The following is a 20,701-nucleotide window of genomic DNA, read 5'->3' as shown; positions in this document are numbered from 1 at the left end:
CGATACAACCCCGAATATTGAGAACATACGCCCCTCTCAATCGTCACATTTTACAATCAAGCCAAATGCAAAAGACAGCGAAATATGAGCGCGAAGGGTAAAAAAAAAAAAAACCAACAACATCCACAACCTGATACATCACTAAGCTTTAGAACTTTGTTGTAAAAATTTCCTTCCACGTCTGTCCCTGACACTCGCATTTCAGGCTGGCCGCTTTGGAAACACTCCCCACCCACACTGCCTCGTCTGACCTGCTGTGACGTACATTACCATAGTAACTTGTAGGGTTGTACGGTATACGGGTATTAGTATAGCACCGCAATACTAATGAATCATATTCTGTACCATACCGCCTCTGAAAAGTACCGGTCCGTCACACTCTAAGTTTTTTTTGTTAAAATAAAGCCAATAATGCAATTTTTTCTGGTCCCCTTTATTTAGAAAAGTTTCAAAAAGTATCGAAATAATATTGGTATCAGGACAACCCTTGTCACTAAAATATCATGCAAAAGCGCAGATTCCAAACATTGAAATACGTTGTATGGTTGAAGACTTACGGTCATTAGAAAACATCACTGGACATCAAAATGGCAACTACACTTTCCATCTTAAAGATCTAAAAAAAAGGTTGCGGGAACTTCCGACGGGGCCAGATTGAAAAGCTTAACGGGCCGCACGTGGCCCCCGGGCCTCAATTTGCCCAGGTCTGATCTGGCTTGATGCCTTAAAAATGCCATACAGTGCCTTAAACTGGACCATTTATCGGAGTTAAAAATGTGTAACAGTTACTGTTCTACAGGATTTTCATGCCAGACTTATTTTGTATTCTGTCCAAGTTCATCCAGTTTTGATGATATCTGAAATGTTCATGTGAATAAATATTTCACTAGATCACGCCAGGTTTTTTTTTTTTTTTTTTTCAAATTAGTACTTTATAATGTCCAGTAACCACACATAATTGTGACGCGGGTGCGTTCTCTCGTTGATGCAGTCGGATAAGACACAGCGTGAAGGTAAGAAATGATGAATTAGTTATACTAAAGAACAAACTAAGAACAAAAACACTTGCTTAAGGCACTAGAGACAAAACGAACAGAACTAGCATGGGAGCTAGAAAGAACAAAAAGTGCTAGCATGAGAGCTAGGGACAAGCAACGGAATAGCGTGGAAGCTTACAGGTACAAAAAGTCTTTTACCACAAGCGGGAGTCAGCGACGTCACCTGTTGCATCGAATACAAACTAGACTGCGAGAGCGAATGAACAAAAAGGGCAGGCTTAAATAAAGGAGATAATCACGGAGCAGGTGCGCGTGAAAAACAAAAAGCAGGTGACACTAATGTGTAACTATGGCAACGGAACAAAACAGGAAGTGCCACCAGGAACTAAGGAAGTCAAATAACAGACCACGATATAAAGACGGAACAAAAACAGATTACATGATCCAAGTAGCGGATCATGACAATAATTAGCTATTGTTGAGCTTGCACCTTATGTATAAACAACCTGCGCACTAAAGCAGTGGTTTTCAAACTTTTTTCACCAAGAAAAAAAAAACTTGGCTCTCCAAGTAGTGAATATATATTTATATAGCGCTTTTTCTCTAGTGATTTGAAGTACTTTACATAGTGAAAACCAATATCTAAGTTACATTCAAACTAGTGTGAGTGGCACTGGAAGCTGGTGGGTAAAGTGTCTTGCCCAAAGACACAATGGCAGTGACCAGGATGGCGGAAGCGGGGATCGAAACTGGAACCCTCAAAATGCCTCCACGGCCACTCTACCAACCGAGCTATACCCCCCCCAAGTACCACCATAATGACCCAAAAAAATTTAAAAATACGGTAGTGTAGTAGGCCTAAGCATTTAACAAGTATGTTTATTTTTTTGGGCCATTGTAACACTACACACAGTTTGAACAGTAACACTGTGTTTGAATACAGGAAAATAAAACACTGTAATTTAATCGAGTGATTCTTTGACGTACCACTAGATGGAGCCTGCGTACCCCTAGTAGTACACGTGCCACAGTTTTGTAATAAATATTTAATTATTGATTTATTTATTCATATAGCACAATTTAAAAACAGCCCATTTTGCCCCAAAGTGTGTACGGATTAAAAACAGAAATGTAAAAGATTAAAATAATAATAATAATAATTAAAGCTGCTAGCAGCAATGGACGGGACCGACTTTTGCTGGTGTTTCCTGCCTTTACCCATTCAACATATCTTTACCTGCACATTACCTACCTTCTCTGCATCCTGGGGTCACCCTGGTGCTTCTTTCTGTCACCCATAAACGGTGGTGCTTCCAACATATCTTTACCTGCACAGTACCTACCTTCTCTGCATTGTGTGGTCACGCTGGTGCTTCCTGCTTTTAAGCGGCCATCTTGAGACGGCAGCAGCGCAGCAGCATCAGCGCAGCAGTTCTTTGAAGGCTCGTAAAATCAAAACCGTAGCAGTTATTTAAACTCTTTTCTTAACTTTTAATTAGAAGGGTTCAATTTCTCTCCTGTGCGAGTTTGAAGCCGACACAACAAACGCGCTCAGAGGAGATAATGTTTGAAAAAAGGTGACAGGTTTTTACAAAACTTTTGTTTTGAAGGGGTAGTTGCCAACTTCTGTTGATCTAAATGAATGGAATGTAGGTCTAAATGAGACCTACATAGATGTTTTTGTTTCATGTCTCTACGACATTCCTAACGGAAGTTACAAGCAGTTTTGTCTGTGTTTTCTTCCTAGGAGCAGTTTTGTCTGTGTTTTATTCCTAGGGGGCGCTAGAGCGCAATTTTTTATTTATTTATTTATTTATTTTTTTTAGATCGCAATTTTTGCCTGTCCTGATGTGTGTGTCCAGTTTGGGGAATTTTGAAGCATTTTAAGAGGGTCAATGTACAGCTCAAAGAGGTAAAAATTATTTTTTTTAGGAAAATGTAGTTTTAAAGGGGTTTTTGACAACTTCCTGTTGATTTTTGCTACCGGATCTAAATGAATGGAATGTAGGTCTAAATGAGACCTACATAGAGGTTTTCGTTTCATGTCTCTACGACATTCCTACCGGAAGTTACAAGCAGTTGTCTGTGTTTTCTTCCTAGGAGCAGTTTTGTCTGTTTTATTCCTAGGGGGCGCTAAAGCACAATTTTGAGTTTTTAAAATTTTTTTTTTTTTTTATTAGATCGCAATTTTTGCCAGTCCTGATGTGTGTGTGTCCAGTTTGGTGAGTTTTGAAGCATTTTAAGAGGGTCAAATTACAGCTCAAAGAGGCAAAAATTATTTTTTTTAGGAAAATGTAGTTTTAAAGAGGTTTTTGACAACTTCCTGTTGATTTTTGCTGAAGGAGGTTAGTGTATAAAATCTAGGTCTGAGTCAGACCTTAGAGGTTTTTGTTTCATGTCTCTATAACATTCCTGATGGAAGTTACAAGCAGTTTTAGCTGTGTTTTTTCCTAGGGGGCGCTAGAGCGCAATTTTGAGTTTTGGGATTTGTTTTTTGATTAGATCGCAATTTTCGCCAATCCTGATGTGTGTGTAAAATTTGGTGAGTCAAATTACAGCTCAAAGAGATGGCGGTATAATAATAATAAAACCTTGGAAATACAATAGGGTCCTCCTTCCTAAAGGGACATTCGGTCCCTAAAAATCACAACAAGTACAGAACATTCTGTATCAGGGATTCTCAAACTGTGGTACTGGTTCACAGGCTCCATCTAGTGGTACGCCAAAGGACCACTTGATTAAAGTACAGTTGTGTATTTTCCTGTATTTAAACACAGTATTACTGTTCAAAATGTGTGTAATGCACCGGTCGCTCAAGGGGGTGGGGGGTCCCCACTTCTGCAGTCCCCTCCAAGGTTTCTTATTGTCATCACATTGGGTTGAGTTTTTTCTTGCCCTGATGTGGGATCTGAGCCGAGGATGTCGTGGTGGCTTGTGCAGCCCTTTGAGACACTTGTGATTTAGAGCTCTATACCGTATTTCCTTGAAATGCTGCAGGGCATATAGTATGCGCCTGACTTGAATTACTGCCGGGTCAAACTCGCTTAGCAAAATAATTAGCGCATGCTTAGTATTAGTCAAACTCGTGACGTCGCGAGGGACACTTCCCCTGTCATCATTTTCAAAATAAAGGAGGCTGATTTCAATACCGATAATTTGAAATCGCAAAAAGGGAAGAAGATTAAGAGCAATTCAGTAGGATTTAAGGTCCAAGCTTACATCACACTCCAATTTTTACTGCATGCTTTTGGTAAGTGCCCCAGTGAGAAGAAGTTTTGAAATAATTAGCGCATGCTTACTTTTACCACATGCCTTTGGTAAGCGCAGGAGTGAGAAGAGGTTTTAAATTAGTTAGCGCCCCGGCGGCAATATAAGGAAATATGGTAAGTAAACTTTGACTGATTGATTAATGTTACACTGGCCAAACATTTTAAACGTATGTGTCGAATAAAACCTCTGCTTGTTTTTAATGAATACTTAGGCCTACTACACTGCTGTATTTTAATGTTGGTCATTATGCTGGTACTTGGAGAGCCAAGGTTTTTTTCTGAGGTGGTACTTGGGGAAAATATTTTAAAAACCACCCGGTCGGTAAATAAAAAAACACAGCTAAACACATACAATGATTAAAAAAAAATAAGAACTACATATAAACAACAAAAAAGCGCTATAAATAAAATTAAATAAGGAGTATGCATAAAATTAGTGAAATATCCATCCATCTATCCCATCCATTTTCTACCGCTTATTCCCCTTTTTGGGGTCTCAGCTACAATCGGGCGGAAGGCGGGGTACACCCTGGACAAGTCGCCACCTCATCGCAGGGCCACTAGTGAAATAGTATAACTAAAACATGAAAAAAGAAATAGAAATGTCCAACTCAGCTTGTGTTAAAATTATAAGTGTGTTTTTAAACAATATTTAAAAGTGTCGAGAGATGTCACAGCTGTGAGATTCAGAGGCAGAGCGTTCCAGTTCTTCAGTCTTGACCTTGGGCCCTCTGAAAACACTGGTCAGGTGACCTTAGATTAAGTGGGTCAGTGGTTCTCAAGCTGTGGTATTGGGCTCCATCTAGTGGTATAGCAAGGAACCACATGTTTGAAGTAAAAATGTTTAATTGTCTTGCGTTCAAACACAGTGTTACTGTTCAAGCTGTGTTTAATTTAACAGTAGCCCAAACTATCCATTTTCTACCGCCCGTCCCTTTCGGGGTCGCTGGGGTTGCTGGATCTCCGCTGCATTCTTGTTCATCCATCCATCCATCCATCCATCCATTTTCTACCGCTTATTCCCTTTCGGGGTCACGGGGGGTGCTGGCATCTATCTCAGCTACAATCGGGCGAAAGGCAGGGTACACCCTGGACAAGTCGCCACCTCATCGCAGGGCCAACACAGATAGATAACATTCACACTCACATTCACACACTAGGGCCAATTTAGTGTTGCCAATCAACCTATCCCCAGGTGCATGTCTTTGGAAGTGGGAGGAAGTAGGGAACCCACGCAGTCACGGGAAGAACATGCAAACTCCACACAGAAAGATCCCGAGCCTGGATTTGAACCCAGGATTGCAGGAACTTCGTATTGTGAGGCAGACGCACTAATGAAAAAAAAACAACTTTGCCTTGTATTTAATGAATACTTAGACCTAATACGCTACTGTATTTTTTAATGTTGGTCATCATGGTTTTACTTGGTGAAAAAAGTTTGATAACCACTGATGTGGCTCATGAGTGAAATGTACTTTTCGTAAAAGAGCGCCCCCAAGTGTTGAAGCAGAGCAGTTAAAAGTTGGGAAACTCAAATTTAGCTTGTGCAAAGTTGCAAACTCTATTCTCACAGGTGTTGCACACAAATAATCACTGACACAGGCCTAGTGGTTAGAGTGTCCGCCCTGAGATCGGTAGGTTGTGAGTTCCAACCCCCGGCCGAGTCATACCAAGGACTGTAAAAATGGGACTGATTACCTCCCTGCTTGGAACTCAGCATCAAGGGTTGAAATTGGGGGTTAAATCACCAAATGATTCCCCAGCGTGGCCACAGCTGCTGCTCATTGCTCCCCTCACCTCCCTGGGGGTGAACAAGGGGATGGGTCAAATGCAGAGGATAATTTCACCACACCTAGTGTGTGTGAGACTATCATTACCACTTTAACGATTATTTGATGTATTACCTTGATTTAAATTGAATACAAAAACATGTTTGCACACATTTTTTGGGTAACACTTTAGTATGGGGAACACATATTCACCATTAATTAGTTGCTTATCAACATGCAAATTAGCAACATGTTAGCTCTTAATTAGTCATTATTAAGTACTTATTAATGCCTTATTCTGCACGGCCTTATTATACAACCAGTCAGACATTAACTAAGAGTCAATTAGTTGCTTATTGAAATGCAAATTAGTAACATATCGGCTCTTAATTAGTCATTGTTGAGTACTTATTAATGCCTTATTCTGCATGGCTTTATTATACAACCTGTGCCCGCAAAGGATGCAAATACCTCATTCTGTTTTTAATTTGTTTTAGGAGTCTTTTTTTCTACATGTTTTTAAGAGTCTTTTTTACGTGTTTTAGGAGTCTTTTTACGTGTTTTAGGTGTCTTAAAGAAATTAAACAATGGATGTACGCTAATTTTTTACAACTCAACGCCAAAAAAACAGAAATGCTGATTATCGGTCCTGCCAGACACCGACCTCTATTTAATAATACAACTGTAACATTTGACAACCAAATAATTAAACAAGGCGACTCGGTAAAGAATCTGGGTATTATCTTCGACCCAACTCTTTCCTTTGAGTCACACATTAAAAGCGTTACTAAAACAGCCTTCTTTCATCTCCGTAATATCGCTAAAATTCGCTCTATTTTGTCCACTAAAGATGCTGAGATCATTATCCATGCGTTTGTTACGTCTCGTCTCGATTACTGTAACGTACTATTTTCGGGTCTCCCCATGTCTAGCATTAAAAGATTACAGTTGGTACAAAATGCGGCTGCTAGACTTTTGACAAGAACAAGAAAGTTTGATCACATTACGCCTGTACTGGCTCACCTGCACTGGCTTCCTGTGCACTTAAGATGTGACTTTAAGGTTTTACTACTTACGTATAAAATACTACACGGTCTAGCTCCATCTTATCTTGCCGATTGTATTGTACCATATGTCCCGGCAAGAAATCTGCGTTCAAAGGACTGCGGCTTATTAGTGATTCCTAAAGCCCAAAAAAAGTCTGCGGGCTATAGAGCGTTTTCTATTGGGGCTCCAGTACTCTGGAATGCCCTCCCGGTAAAAGTTCGAGATGCCACCCCAGTAGAAGCATTTAAGTCTCACCTTAAAACTCATTTGTATACTCTAGCCTTTAAATAGACTCCCTTTTTAGACCAGTTGATCTGCCGCTTCTTTAGTTTTTCTCCTCTGTCGCGGTCCGGTCCGATGACCATGGATGAAGTACTGGCTGTCCAGAGTCGGGACTCAGGATGGACCGCTCGTCGGGACTCAGGATGGACCGCTGACCTGTGTATTGGTTGGGGACATCTCTACGATGCTGATCCGACTCCCCTTGGGATGGTTTCCTGCGGATGGGACTCTCGCTGCTGTCTTGGATCCACTTTGAACTGAACTCTCGCGGCTGTGTTGGAGCCACTATGGATTGAACTTTCACAGTATCATGTTAGACCCGCTCGACATCCATTGCTTTCGGTCCCCTAGAGGAGGGGGAGGGTTGCCCACATTTGAGGTCCTCTCCAAGGTTTCTCATAGTCAGCATTGTCACTGGCGTCCCACTGGGTTTGAATTCTCCCTGCCCACTGGGTGTGAGTTTTCCTTGCCCTTAAGTGGGTTCTTCCGAGGATGTCGTAGTCGTAGTGGTTTTTACAGTCCTTTGAGACATTTGTGATTTAGGGCTATATAAATAAACATTGCCTGGGATAGGTTGATTGGCAACACTAAATTGGCCCTAGTGTGTGAATGTGAGTTTGAATGTTGTCTGTCTATCTGTGTTGGCCCTGCGATGAGGTGGCGACTTGTCCAGGGTGTACCCCGCCTTCCGCCCGATTCTAGCTGAGATAGGCGCCAGCGCCCCCCGCGACCCCGAAGGGGAATAAGCGGTAGGAAATGGATGGATGGATGGATGATTGATTTATGTGTTTTAGGAGTCTTGTTACGTGTTTTAGGAGTAATTTACGTTTTAGATGTCACTGTGCATCTCTTCGGAGTCATTTTATGTGTTTTAGAGTCATTTTTAATGTTTTAGAAGTTGGTTGTTGTGTTTTTAAATGTTTTACTAGTCATTTTAATGTGTTAAGTCATTTTATGCATTTGTGTTTCGCACAAGAGGTAGAACATCTCACTCTGTGTTTTCTGGAATCCATACAACCAGTAAGCTATTAACTAAGAGTCTTCCCTCAATAACCACAGAATTATTGCTTATTAGTAACCCTAACCCTAACCTTAACCCTCTTGTTCCCTATAGTGTCCAAATAACTTTAAATCAAGTCGTTGTTACTTAGAATATGTTACCATGTTTTGTTGTCAATGCATTGTTTAATGTTTCATTTATGTATACATTTTCTGACAATGATCCGTATTAACTTTACAGCATAATAATATGTTGTATTTATTCAATCAGACCCAGTAGGGGGCAGTGTTCAGGAAAACGTCACCGTTCATCTGGTGTTGCATTCTCATTGGCTGGCTGTTGTAAACCCCCACCACTCTTTCAGCCAATCAGATAACGGAACACGCGTCTACGTACTTGAGTTGCTGGGTAGATAAATTGAAAACGACGTCGTTCAGGCCAAGTTCGACTCTCACTTGAACACAGGGGACGACCAGTACGGAATCAGTTAGTAAGTTTTTGTTTTTAATTATTACTATTAATTATTATTTACTCATAGTAGATTCAAATGCATTGTTCGTATTTGAAATATGTTCGATTGGATACATTAAGGCACGGACTGACGCGTTTTAATCATACTCTCTTGTCTAATTCAAACGACGTGCCTCGGCTGCTAAGTGCGTATTTACGTTGCTCTTTACACCAGAATCATTGTAATAACGTTGCTGTTTTGTGTCAGTTTGCACTTTGTGTTGCTAAAATCTCTCTTCCGGTGACGGCGAGCAGCTAAGCTAATGCTAACGCTAGCCATTGTTTATCAACAGTGGGACTTTGAATGAGCAGAAGGGGAGGGGGCGGGGTTTTTGCGTGGATTCATGTCTGGGCGTGTTTTTTTTTTTGTCTGATGTCTGCATTTCGTCTCTAACATTGCAGGAATCCGCTAAATCCTCTTTTGCGTCGCAACATATATTTGATATTTGTTGGAAATGGCAGCGGACTGCGAGGCCTGGTTGAACGCGAACCCCGTTGGTGAGTGTGAAAGAATCCGAGGGCCTTTAAACGCACCATCAGCTGTGCGTCTTCAAACACGGAAGTGGTCGAATATCTTATTTTTAGTGCATAACAGGCACAATTAAAAGAATGCAATCCAAATGCAATTTACTTTATTTATATAGCACATTTAAAAATGTTTCCAATGTGCTGCACAAAAATATTATGTAACAGGATGCAAATACTATGCTTAGCTCCACCAATGACTGAATAAAAAACGAATAAATATATTTTTTAATTTTAAGGAAACTCAGTTTTTTATGGCAAAAGCACAAAATACCATTATTCTACATCCTTCCCCTCAAAAATGTCTAAGTGGAATATTTGATGTTGATCAGGGGTGTCAAACTCATGTTAGATGGGGGCCACATAAGGGAAAAATCTACCCCCAAGTGGGCCGGACTGGTAGAATCACGACACCATCCATCCATTTTCTACCGCTTATTCCCTTTTGGGGTCGCGGGGGGCGCTGGCGCCTATCTCAGCTACAATCGGGCGGAAGGCGGGGTACACCCTGGACAAGTCGCCACCTCATCGCAGGGCCAACACAGATAGATAGACAGACAACATTCACACACTAGGGCCAATTTAGTGTTGCCAATCAACCTATCCCCAGGTGCATGTCTTTGGAAGTGGGAGGAAGCCGGAGTACCCGGAGGGAACCCACGCATTCACGGGGAGAACATGCAAACTCCACACAGAAAGATCCCGAGCCTGGATTTGAACCCAGGACTGCAGGAACTTCGTATTGTGAAGGGTTAATGCGTCTACCCTTTTGCCACCGTGAAGCCAATCACGACACGATAACTTAAAATTAAAGACAACTTCAGATTATTTTCTTTGTTTAAAAATAGAACAAGCACATTCAGAATTTTTGTTTTACACTGACAGGTTGCGGTTAATAGTATTCTATCTTTATTTGTTGTTATTTATATTTTCTGAATAAATGATGTGATAATGTTCATCAGTCAACTTGTTGTGAATTTTCAATCTATCAAGATAAAAAAAATTATATCAAAATCAACATACCTAGTGTGTGAATTTCAGTGTGAATGTTGTCTGTCTATCTGTGTGTGCCCTGCGATGAGATAGCGACTTGTCCAGAGTGTACGCCACCTTCCGCCCGATTGTAGCTAAGATAGGCGCCCGCGACCCCAAAAGGGAATAAGCGGTAGAAAATGGATGGATGGATGGAAATTACAGTATGTTATTTATGTAGTTTGATACTTTTCACGTCATGTGGTTTATTTTATACAGATTTAGCATCATCTATAAAGATTCAGGTTCATTTTTATACTTAGCAAACTCATCCCGCGGGCCGGATAAAACCTATTCGAGGGCCTGATCCGGCCCTCGGGCCGTACGTTTGACACCCCTGTAGATAGATGGATAGATAGTACTTTATTGATTCCTTCAGGAGAGTTGCCTCAGGAAAAATTAAAATTACTGCAGCAGTGTACACAATTCAGATCTGAATGTAAAAAATAAAAAGTAAATAATGGGGGTATAAATGGAAATACAATATAATAATAAGAATAAAAAGCAACAACAAGATAAAAAATGTACAGTAAAAATAAGAATATAACAAGAGAAACTATGCAGTAGTGACCATGTTATGAAAATGTATTGGACTGTTAATTTCACAGTTTTTTTATTGCAGTTTATTTCAGTATTGTTATTGTTTTGCATCCCCTGTCATCCTAGTACCTCCCCTCGTCCCCAGAGAGGAGTTGTACAGTCTGATGGCGTGTGGGATGTGAAGTAATTGGAACCTTAAATTGGTCAAAAATTCATAACACTATTGATTATCCATCCATTTTCTACCGCTTATTCCCTTTCGGGGTCACGGGGGGCGCTGGCGCCTATCTCAGCTACAATCGGGCGGAAGGCGGGGTACACCCTGGACAAGTCGCCACCTCATCGCAGGGCCAACACAGATAGACAGACAACATTCACACACTAGGGCCAATTTAGTGTCGCCAATCAACCTATCCCCAGGTGCATGTCTTTGGAAGTGGGAGGAAGTCAGAGTACCCGGAGGGAACCCACGCATTCACGGGGAGAACATGCAAACTCCACACAGAAAGATCCCGAGCCTGGATTTGAACCCAGGACTGCAGGACCTTTGTATTGTGAGGCAGATGCACTAACCCCTCTTCCACCGTGAAGCCCCACTATTGATTATGATTCATAATTATTTTTTGAGCAATGACAGTGTACAAAAAAAATCTACCAAAAATCTAAGTAATCTAAGTGTCCCCCCCACACACACACACACACTCACACACAAACTGTTAAAAATAAGTCATGCATTACTTATTGGTTTACTTTGAATGCTTAAATCTCTTGATCAGTTTCAGATCTATATGTCGATTATAGGTATTGATAATTTCTTTACTTTTTTTGTTTATTCTATGCCCTTTTTGTCAAGAAAATGTGTTGTAATTATGGCAAAAACTGAATATTTCCTCCCAAAAAATACTTCAAAGTGGAATATTTTATATGGAATAATTGGAGACTTGAATAGGTCAATACTTCATAACACCATCCATTTTGATTAATTTTTATTTTTTGCGCAGTGACTGTCCTAAAGAAAAAAGGAAATATAAAACAATATACAAAAATATAATCAAATGAATGATTAAAAACCATTTTAAAGGGTAAAACCAATTAAAACAATACATAGAAATACACGTTTTAAAAAAGATGTTCACACAACTCATATAGTATTAAAAGCCAGAGAATAAAAGTGCAAGCATGTTAAGTGATAATAATGTTTTTCTTGTGAGTTATATAGGCTTATCCACAGTGCACTGCGATGTAATGTCATGATGTTATAGGGAGGAATCATTCATCATTAAGTCATATTTTCTAATGCATTAGTCAGTTTGCACATTAAAGATGCTAAAACACATCGAAATGTCTCTCAAGATATGCTATAATATCCTATCTGGACAAATATGAACATAGCTTGTGTTGTACGAGAAGTAAACAAGAAAAATATTGATTCCATTTATAGTGGTTGAGTCAGAAAATCCAATGTAGCTGTAAATCCTAAATGGCAATTTTTTTTTTTTTAAATCAAAGGTGAAACTAACACTTTAACCCCATGCTCATTTGTTTATTGATTTATTTTTTTCAAATCCATTGTGGTTGTACGTACTGTAAACACGGCACAAATCGTTAGGGAACTGTCCCTGTCCAAATGTTAGCTTTATTTCACAACTAAAAAATTGATAGCAAATGATTTAGACAATGTGGTTACATTTACAGTAACACACAAATACTTGGACATACAGTACAGGCCAAAAGTTTGGACACACCTTCTCATTTCAATGGGTTTTCTTTATTTTCATGACTATTTACATTGTCGATTGTCACTGAAGGCATTAAAACTATGACACCTGTGAAGTGAACCATTTGAGGTGACTACCTCTTAAAGCTCATCGAGAGAATGCTAAGAGTGTGCGAAAAAGTAATCAGAGCAAAGGGTAGCTATTTTGCAGAAAATAGATAATAAAACATGTATCAGTTATTTCACTTTTTTTTTGTTAAGTAAATAACTCCACATGTGTTCATTCATAGTTTTGATGCCTTCAGTGACAATCTACAATGTAAATAGTCATGAAAATAAAGAAAACGCATTGAATGAGAAGGTGTGTCCAAACCTTTGGCCTCTACTGTATTTCCTTTCCGCTATGGTGTTCAAAAACCTTTAAGCGGTAGTCTATATTTTAAGAACAATAAATACTTTGAAACATCAACCCTTTGATGCTCAGAAAACATAGCTGCTGTCATTAAGTTATTGCACATTGCAAAATAAATAGAATAACAAATGTTTATTGCCATTTGCACAGGTACAGGACAGTATAGGTACATTGGATTTAATGTGTGTTTCTCCCTGTCAGCTTCTACAAAAAAAAGTATTAAAAACAAAATAAAATAGCATTGTAAGAGAAAAAAATAATAGTATAAAAAAAGTACCATGTAATAATAAATAAGTTGTGTTAACAGCTATAACTGTACAGAAGTTATACAGAGTATTAAAGTAAATAAGTAATAAAAAAAATACAATAATACAACCTATTGCGCCTATAAAGCTCTCTAAATAAACATAAAAAAACACCAAAAATACTCAATTTACATGTTGTGACAGGAATTTTAACCAAATATTTATAATACAATGTTTACTACAATACGGGCCCTAACATGAAGGAACTGCTTTAACCATGCCGTGATCAAAGAAAGCTATAGCTTTTGCAGCTGTTGACATACTGAGCTGCTGCATGGCCTCTGAGCTGGTAAAAGTCAATTCTAGATTATAAATCACACCTCTTACTGGGATAGTAGAAAGTTGTGGCCATAAACCGAGAAGTTGGTTAAGTTTGACATCCAATTTATACCCAGATATGGCAAGAAAGACACGAAAAGACTAGTTTGCAGCACCCTGGGGCGGTATAGCACGGTTGGTAGAGCAGCCGTGCTAGCAACTTGAGGGTTGCAGGTTCGATCCCCGCTTGCACCATCCCAGTCACTGCCGTTGTGTCCTTGGGCAAGACACTTTACCCACCTGCTCCCAGTGCCACCCACACTGGTTTTAAATGTAACTTAGATATTGGGTTTCACAATGTGAAGCGCTTTGAGTCACTTGAGAAAAGCGCTATATAAATATAATTCACTTCACTTTTTTTATTTTATCGACCTGTGTGTGAGGATTACGTTTAATTATTTATCTAAACGAGAAAATATGAACATTCCATTAGTCAGCATTCCAGCGAGAGCAGACACTGTACAGTAAGTGATGGTTTTATTGTGTTCGTAGTTTGTTCAGAACTTAGCAGTACTGCTACATGATTCTGAGTGTTTCACTAAAGCTTGATCAGTTCAGAACACAGCGTCTAAAACTGGTAGCTCATCCTCCTTATATTCAGGCTCAAAAAATCTAAGGTTGTGGATCATCATTTGTCCCAAAGTTGTCGTTGTCTCTCATGAAGTCAGCCATGATTAGTTGTGTTGTTGTTGAAGGAAAATGCGTCTGTAAAATTAATACGTCGCTGTATGCTCAAAATGACCAAAACGTGTAAATATTACATGTTATTATGAATGAGCCTGTTACTACATTATATATATATACTCAGTGTGTATATAAAACTTTAATTGAGGCTTTTGCACGTTCATAGAGCGCTTTCAGGCGAATAGAGCAAATCTCATTAGCGCCATTTTAGATGACTTTTGCTAGCGTTTATTTACGAGTTGGAATCCATAAAAAAACATATATATTTGTTCTTGTCTTACATAAGAATTTCAAACGATAGGCAAATATCCCCCCCCCCCCAAAAAGTGCAGTTCCTCTTTAACAATTAGCCAAGAGTACAGATCTTATATGTCAAAACGGTACAAAGTTGAGGTACCAATGTAGTTCAAGGCAACAAAGCAGTGATGAAAAAGAAGCACATTAGGACACTACAATGAAATGAAAATGTAAATATGTTTTTTGTTGTATAATATTATAGAATTGACACTAAATGAAGAGCACCTCCTGTTCAAAAAATATAAAGACAGAACAATAAGATCATTTGGACAGCCGTAAGTGTCTACATTTTGCTTTTTATTTATTATTTGACTTATTTTTTGTTCGGTTTTATATTTGTTTTGTACCATCTGCGTGAGGTGTATATTACCTTTTTTGTTCGGTTTGTACTTCATGAGGTTTTTCCCTTGGTTTTTTTGTTTGTAAATCTGGGCTATCCATTAAGTAAGTCTACTTATTATGTTGAATTTGGCAAGAAATATATGATTTTCTCCATCCTGTTCCTTCTCAAGCATAGGTGTGTGAATATGTGTTTAGTTGCTAAAGTTTAATTGATCAAAAATGCACATCAATGAAGGAGAAAAATAAAAAAATGAATGATTTAAGCCATTTTGTCTCAAATTAATTCAACGATTGATGCTCGTTCATTAATATGCTAATCCTCCAACAGAGGCCGAGAATCTAAGTGACTCCGTTGTGTCTGAAGACGAAGGCAATGTCGGAACGCTTGGCAACAACAAAAACATCACCAACGAGATCAACGGCAACTGGCTGTCCTCATCTAGCAACAGCATACATGAGGCGCGTCTCAAGGCGAAGGCCAAGCGGAGGCTCAGGAAGAATTCCTCCCGGGATTCCGGTCGGGGGGACTCACTCAGCGATAACGGGGATCTGGTCAGGGGAACCGCGGTTGCCCCCACCAGCCCAAAAAGCAAGCTGATGGACCGGAAGTCCAGACTGGGGAAGGGCAGAGGTCTGCCAAAGAAAGGTGAGACCTTTACATGTATTTATTTAGTGACAGTTGTTCAATCGTGTTCACCTCAAAGGGCAAGTGTTGTTATTATCACCTCTTTGGTTGAGATGGAGGAGACATGCGGCAGTTGGCACGCAAACAAATGGCGAGGTAATGGACAACAAAAGCCTTACCAAATGTACTCATTTTTACAGCGGTTTAAAGGCCTACTAGAATGAGATTTTCTTATTTAAGCGGGGATAGCGGGTCCATTCTATGTGTCATACTTGATCATTTCGCGATATTGCCATATTTTTGCTGAAAGGATTTAGTAGAGAACATTGACGATAAAGTTCGCAACTTTTGGTCGCTAATAAAAAAGCCTTGCCTGTACCGGAAGTAGCAGACGATGTGCGTGTGACGTCACGGGCTGTAGGGCTCCTCACATTGTTTATAATCATAGCCACCAGCAGCAGGAGCGATTCGGACCGAGAAAGCGACGATTTCCACATTATTTTGAGCATTAATGAAAGATTTGTGGATGAGGAAAGTTAGAGTGAAGCACTAGAAAAAAGAAATCAGCTGCTACAGGAGGACGCTAACTCCGCACACGTCTCCGGTAAGAGCCGACTTAATATCACAATTTTCTCATCCAAAAACTTGCTGGTTGACATGTGGTAGAGATACATGTTCGCTAAAGCTTCACAACAAACAAAGAAACACCGGCTGTGTTTCGGTTGCTAAAGGCAGCTGGAATCCACCGCTTTCCACCAACAGCATTCTTCTTTATAGTCTCCATTATTAATTGAACAAATTTCAAAAGATTCAGCAACACAGATGTCCAAATAACTGTGTAATTATGCGATGAAAAGAGATGACTTTTAGCCATAAGTGGTGCTGGGCTAAAAGGTCCGCTCAACCAATAACGTCACAAACACGCGTCATCATTACACGACGTTTTCAACAAGAAACTCCGCCGGAAATTTAAAATTTGTAATTTAGTAAACTAAAAAGGCCGTATTGGCATGTGTTGCAATGTTAATATTTCATCATTGATATATAAACTATCAGACTGTGTGGTCGGTAGTAGTGGGTTTCAGTAGGCCTTTAAAGGTGCTTAATATGTAACTTTAAAGTTTGTCTAAGTCTAACTTCAGCTATTGATGTGCATGTTTTTTATTGTTGTTTTTCTATGACTAACCTAACAGAAACGTTTTATTTTCCTATAAACCAAGGGTGTCAAACGTCCGGCCCGTATTGGTTTTATCCGTCCCGCGGGAGGAGTTTGCTAAGTATAAAAATCAGCCGCCATTTTAGAATGAAAGAAACTGCTGTTCTAAATGTGTCCACTAGATGTCACAATAGCAATTATTTGTATCTTTGTAGATTCACTCATTCAATAATTTTTTTATTTATCTCCTTCATTGATGTGCGTCTTTGGTCGATAGACAATTATACCTCAATTATAAAATTTTAATCAATCAATCAATCAATCAATCAATGTTTATTTATATAGCCCCAAAACAAAAATGTCTCAAAGGACTGCACAAATCATTACGACTACAACATCCTCGGAAGAACCCACAAAAGGGCAAGGAAAACTCACACCCAGTGGGCAGGGAGAATTCACATCCAGTGGGACGCCAGTGACGATGCTGACTATGAAAAACCTTGGAGAGGACCTCAGATGTGGGCAACCCCCCCCCCCCCCCTCTAGGGGACCGAAAGCAATGGATGTCGAGCGGGTCTAACATGATACTGTGAAAGTTCAATCCATAGTGGCTCCAACACAGCCGCGAGAGTTCAGTTCAAGCGGATCCAAGACAGCAGGGAGAGTCCCGTCCACAGGAGACCATCTCAAGCGGAGGCGGATCAGCAGCGTAGAGATGTCCCCAACCGATACAGGCGAGCGGTCCATCCTGGGTCCCGACGAGTGGTCCATCCTGGGTCTCAACTCTGGACAGCCAGTACTTCATCCATGGTCATCGGACCGGACCTCCTCCGCAAGGGAGGGGGGGACATAGGAGAAAGAAAAGAAGCGGCACATCAACTGGTCTAAAAAGGAGGTCTATTTAAAGGCTAGAGTATACAGATGAGTTTTAAGATGAGACTTAAATGCTTCTACTGAGGTAGCATCTCGAACTGTTACCGGGAGGGCATTCCAGAGTACTGGAGCCCGAACGGAAAACGCTCTATAGCCTGCAGACTTTTTTTGGGCTCTAGGAATCACTAATAAGCCGGAGTCTTTTGAACGCAGATTTGTTGCCGGGACATATGGTACAATACAATCGGCAAGATAGGCTGGAGCTAGACCGTGTAGTATTTTATACGTAAGTAGTAAAACCTTAAAGTCACATCTTAAGTGCACAGGAAGCCAATGCAGGTGAGCCAGTACAGGCGTAATGTGATCAAACTTTCTTGTTCTTGTCAAAAGTCTAGCAGCCGCATTTTGTACCAACTGTAATCTTTTAATGCTAGACATGGGGAGACCCGAAAATAATACGTTACAGTAATCGAGACGAGACGTAACAAACGCATGGATAATGATCTCAGCGTCTTTAGTGGACAAAATGGAGCGAATTTTAGCGATATTACAGAGATGAAAGAAGGCCGAGATTTTACATTCACACACCAATGCCTGAGAAGGAGCAGGATGAAGAAAAATCTTATATTTTTCTGCCCACTTCAACATAATACGTAGTCTCACTTCATGGATATCATATAAACCAACAAATGTGTCCAAATGTAATAAAAACAAACGAAAAACACAACAAGTGCAAAACTTCATGAAGTATAAACCGAACAAAGAAAATAACACTATATGCATATTTTAAAAAAAAACACAATGTTAGTGCACCAGTCGAGGAAAAATTAATATTAAAAATAATATCCTGTAATTTTATTTTGATATTACTCTTTTTTTTCTTGATAGATGGAAAATTTACACCAATGAGTTGACTAATGAACATTATCACATCAAATACAATAATTCCCATAAATACTGTATGTATTGGTGGAATTTGGAAATTTTAATGATTCTGATGTAAATCATATATTATTACTTCTGATTGTCAATAAAACGTTTCTTTAAAAAAAAAAACAAAAAAAAAAACCATAACATTTATATATGAATGAAGGGTAAACACTTCTGTATTCTGTATGCATATATTATGTATGCAGTATGTTTTCTTTTTTTATGTGACCTACAATTTTGAGGTCTTAGATCTCCTGCTTTTAAAATATATGCCCAGCATATGCTCACATAAGCAGTTAGGCTAAATATAGGAGGATGTCAAATATAGCTTGGTACACAAGCTGCTTTACTGCAGGTTTCGTGAAGTGTCTGCAATCTGTTGGTGCGTTCACGTGTTCTGCTAAAAGGAACTCGGCAACCTCAAACTGGAGTTGAGGTTTTGAGTTACCAAAGAACTGGTGCACAGCTTGTGTGGGATCCTGCTAGTAAGATTTGTCTGGGAGTGGGCTCATGTTTGAGCCTAAGCCTTTTCATCTGATCAAGTGTTATAAACCCTTTAAAGAGATTTTAGGATTGGTCCTGATTTATAGCAACATGTCTTTTTGTCTCGATGTTTGTCACATTACATCATCCAGTCTTCACTGCTTTATGTTAGGGTTTAACATGTATTTTCAAGGAATTAAAACCATTTTTTTGTTTTTCTCATGTGTCTAAAAATGTTGTTAGAGTCCTCTAAACTTTTCCACTGAGGGCCGCACACTTAATAATCAAAGCATGCTGGGGCCATTTTGATAGTGTTAATTTTCAAAACCATTACAATATAAATATTTTTTTGAACTATTAGGGCTTCCCTAAAGTTTGGGACCCAGAAAGGTCTCAGTCATAGTTGGTTTTATATGTGTGCGTGTGTGTATATTTAATGCTTAAATCTCTAGATCAATGTCGATATATAGTGAAAAAAAAAAGGTTTTGTGCCCTATTTGTTAAGGAAACCGTTTTTTTTAATGGCAAAAGCACAAAATATGCTAAATTTTCTCCCTCTAGAACAGGGGTGCCCACACTTTTTCTGCAGGCGAGCTACTTTTCAATTGACCAACTCGAGGGGATCTACCTCATTTATATATATCATTTATATTTATTTATTTATGAAAGAGACATTTTTGTAAACAAGTTAAATGTGTTTAATGATAATAAAAGCATGTGTAACACATATAGATGTCTTTCTTTCACAAAGACAAGAATATAAGTTGGTGTATTACCTGATTCTGATGACTTGCATTGATTGGAATCAGACAGTAATGATAACGCCCACATTTTCAAATGGAGGAGAAAAAAAGTTGTCCTTTCTGTACAATACCACATGAAAGTGGTTGGTTTTTGGCATCTAATTCATCCAGCTTCCATACACTTTACAAAAAAAACCATTGGCGGCAAATTCCGTAGCTGGCTTGATTGACATTCACGGCACCCGAGGGTCTTGTGAGATGACGCTGGCTGCTGCCAGTTCATTATTATGAAAAAATGACAGAGGAAGGCGAGAAACACTTTTTATTTCAACAGACTCTCGCGCCGTACCTTCCGTCAAAACTCTAAAGGCCGACTGCACATTTCCTATCTTCACAATAAAAGCCCTGCTTCATGCTGCCTGTTCTAACTAAATACAGAGTCTCGGAAAGCTGGCGTGCACAAGTGATGTGCACGCCAGCTTTCTGAGGGATCGCTTGTGCACGCCAGTTTTCCGAGACTCTGTATTTAGTTAGCGCAGGCAGCATGAAGCAGGGCTTTTATTGTGAAGATAGGAAATGTGCAGTCGGCCTTTAGAGTTTTGACGGAAGGTACGGCGCAAGAGTCTGTTGAAATAAAAAGTGTTTCTCGCCTTCCTCTCGGCCATATTTTCATAATAATGATCTTGCAGCAGCCAGCGTCATCTCACAAGACCCTCCGGTACCGTGAATGTCATTTAAGTGACGTCTTGGTGAAGATTGATGATCACTAATTTTTAGGTCTATTTTTTTAAAAAGCCTGGCTGGAGATGGACTGACACACCCCCCGCGGTCGACTGGTAGCTCG

The 20,701-nt window shown here is 39.6% G+C and overlaps 1 protein-coding gene across 2 annotated transcripts in view; it reads left to right on the top strand.

Moving 5' to 3' along the window:
• The first annotated feature begins 8,735 nt into the window (after positions 1-8,735).
• The window catches only part of pdcd4b (programmed cell death 4b), a 39,186-nt gene continuing 27,220 nt past the window's right edge, over positions 8,736-20,701 (top strand). For both annotated transcript variants that reach the window (XM_061880481.1, XM_061880482.1), the window contains exons 1-3: positions 8,736-8,855; positions 9,278-9,373; positions 15,376-15,693. In XM_061880481.1, the coding sequence (XP_061736465.1) occupies positions 9,331-9,373; positions 15,376-15,693 (361 nt within the window). In that variant the 5' untranslated portion in view covers positions 8,736-8,855; positions 9,278-9,330. The remainder of the gene's footprint in view (positions 8,856-9,277; positions 9,374-15,375; positions 15,694-20,701) is intronic.

This window comes from Nerophis ophidion, linkage group LG20 (genome assembly GCF_033978795.1).
Source record: "Nerophis ophidion isolate RoL-2023_Sa linkage group LG20, RoL_Noph_v1.0, whole genome shotgun sequence".
NCBI classification, from domain to species: Eukaryota; Metazoa; Chordata; class Actinopteri; order Syngnathiformes; family Syngnathidae; genus Nerophis; species Nerophis ophidion.
The sequence above is the reverse complement of the archived record's forward strand: the minus strand, read 5'-3'. Positions and strand labels throughout refer to the sequence as shown.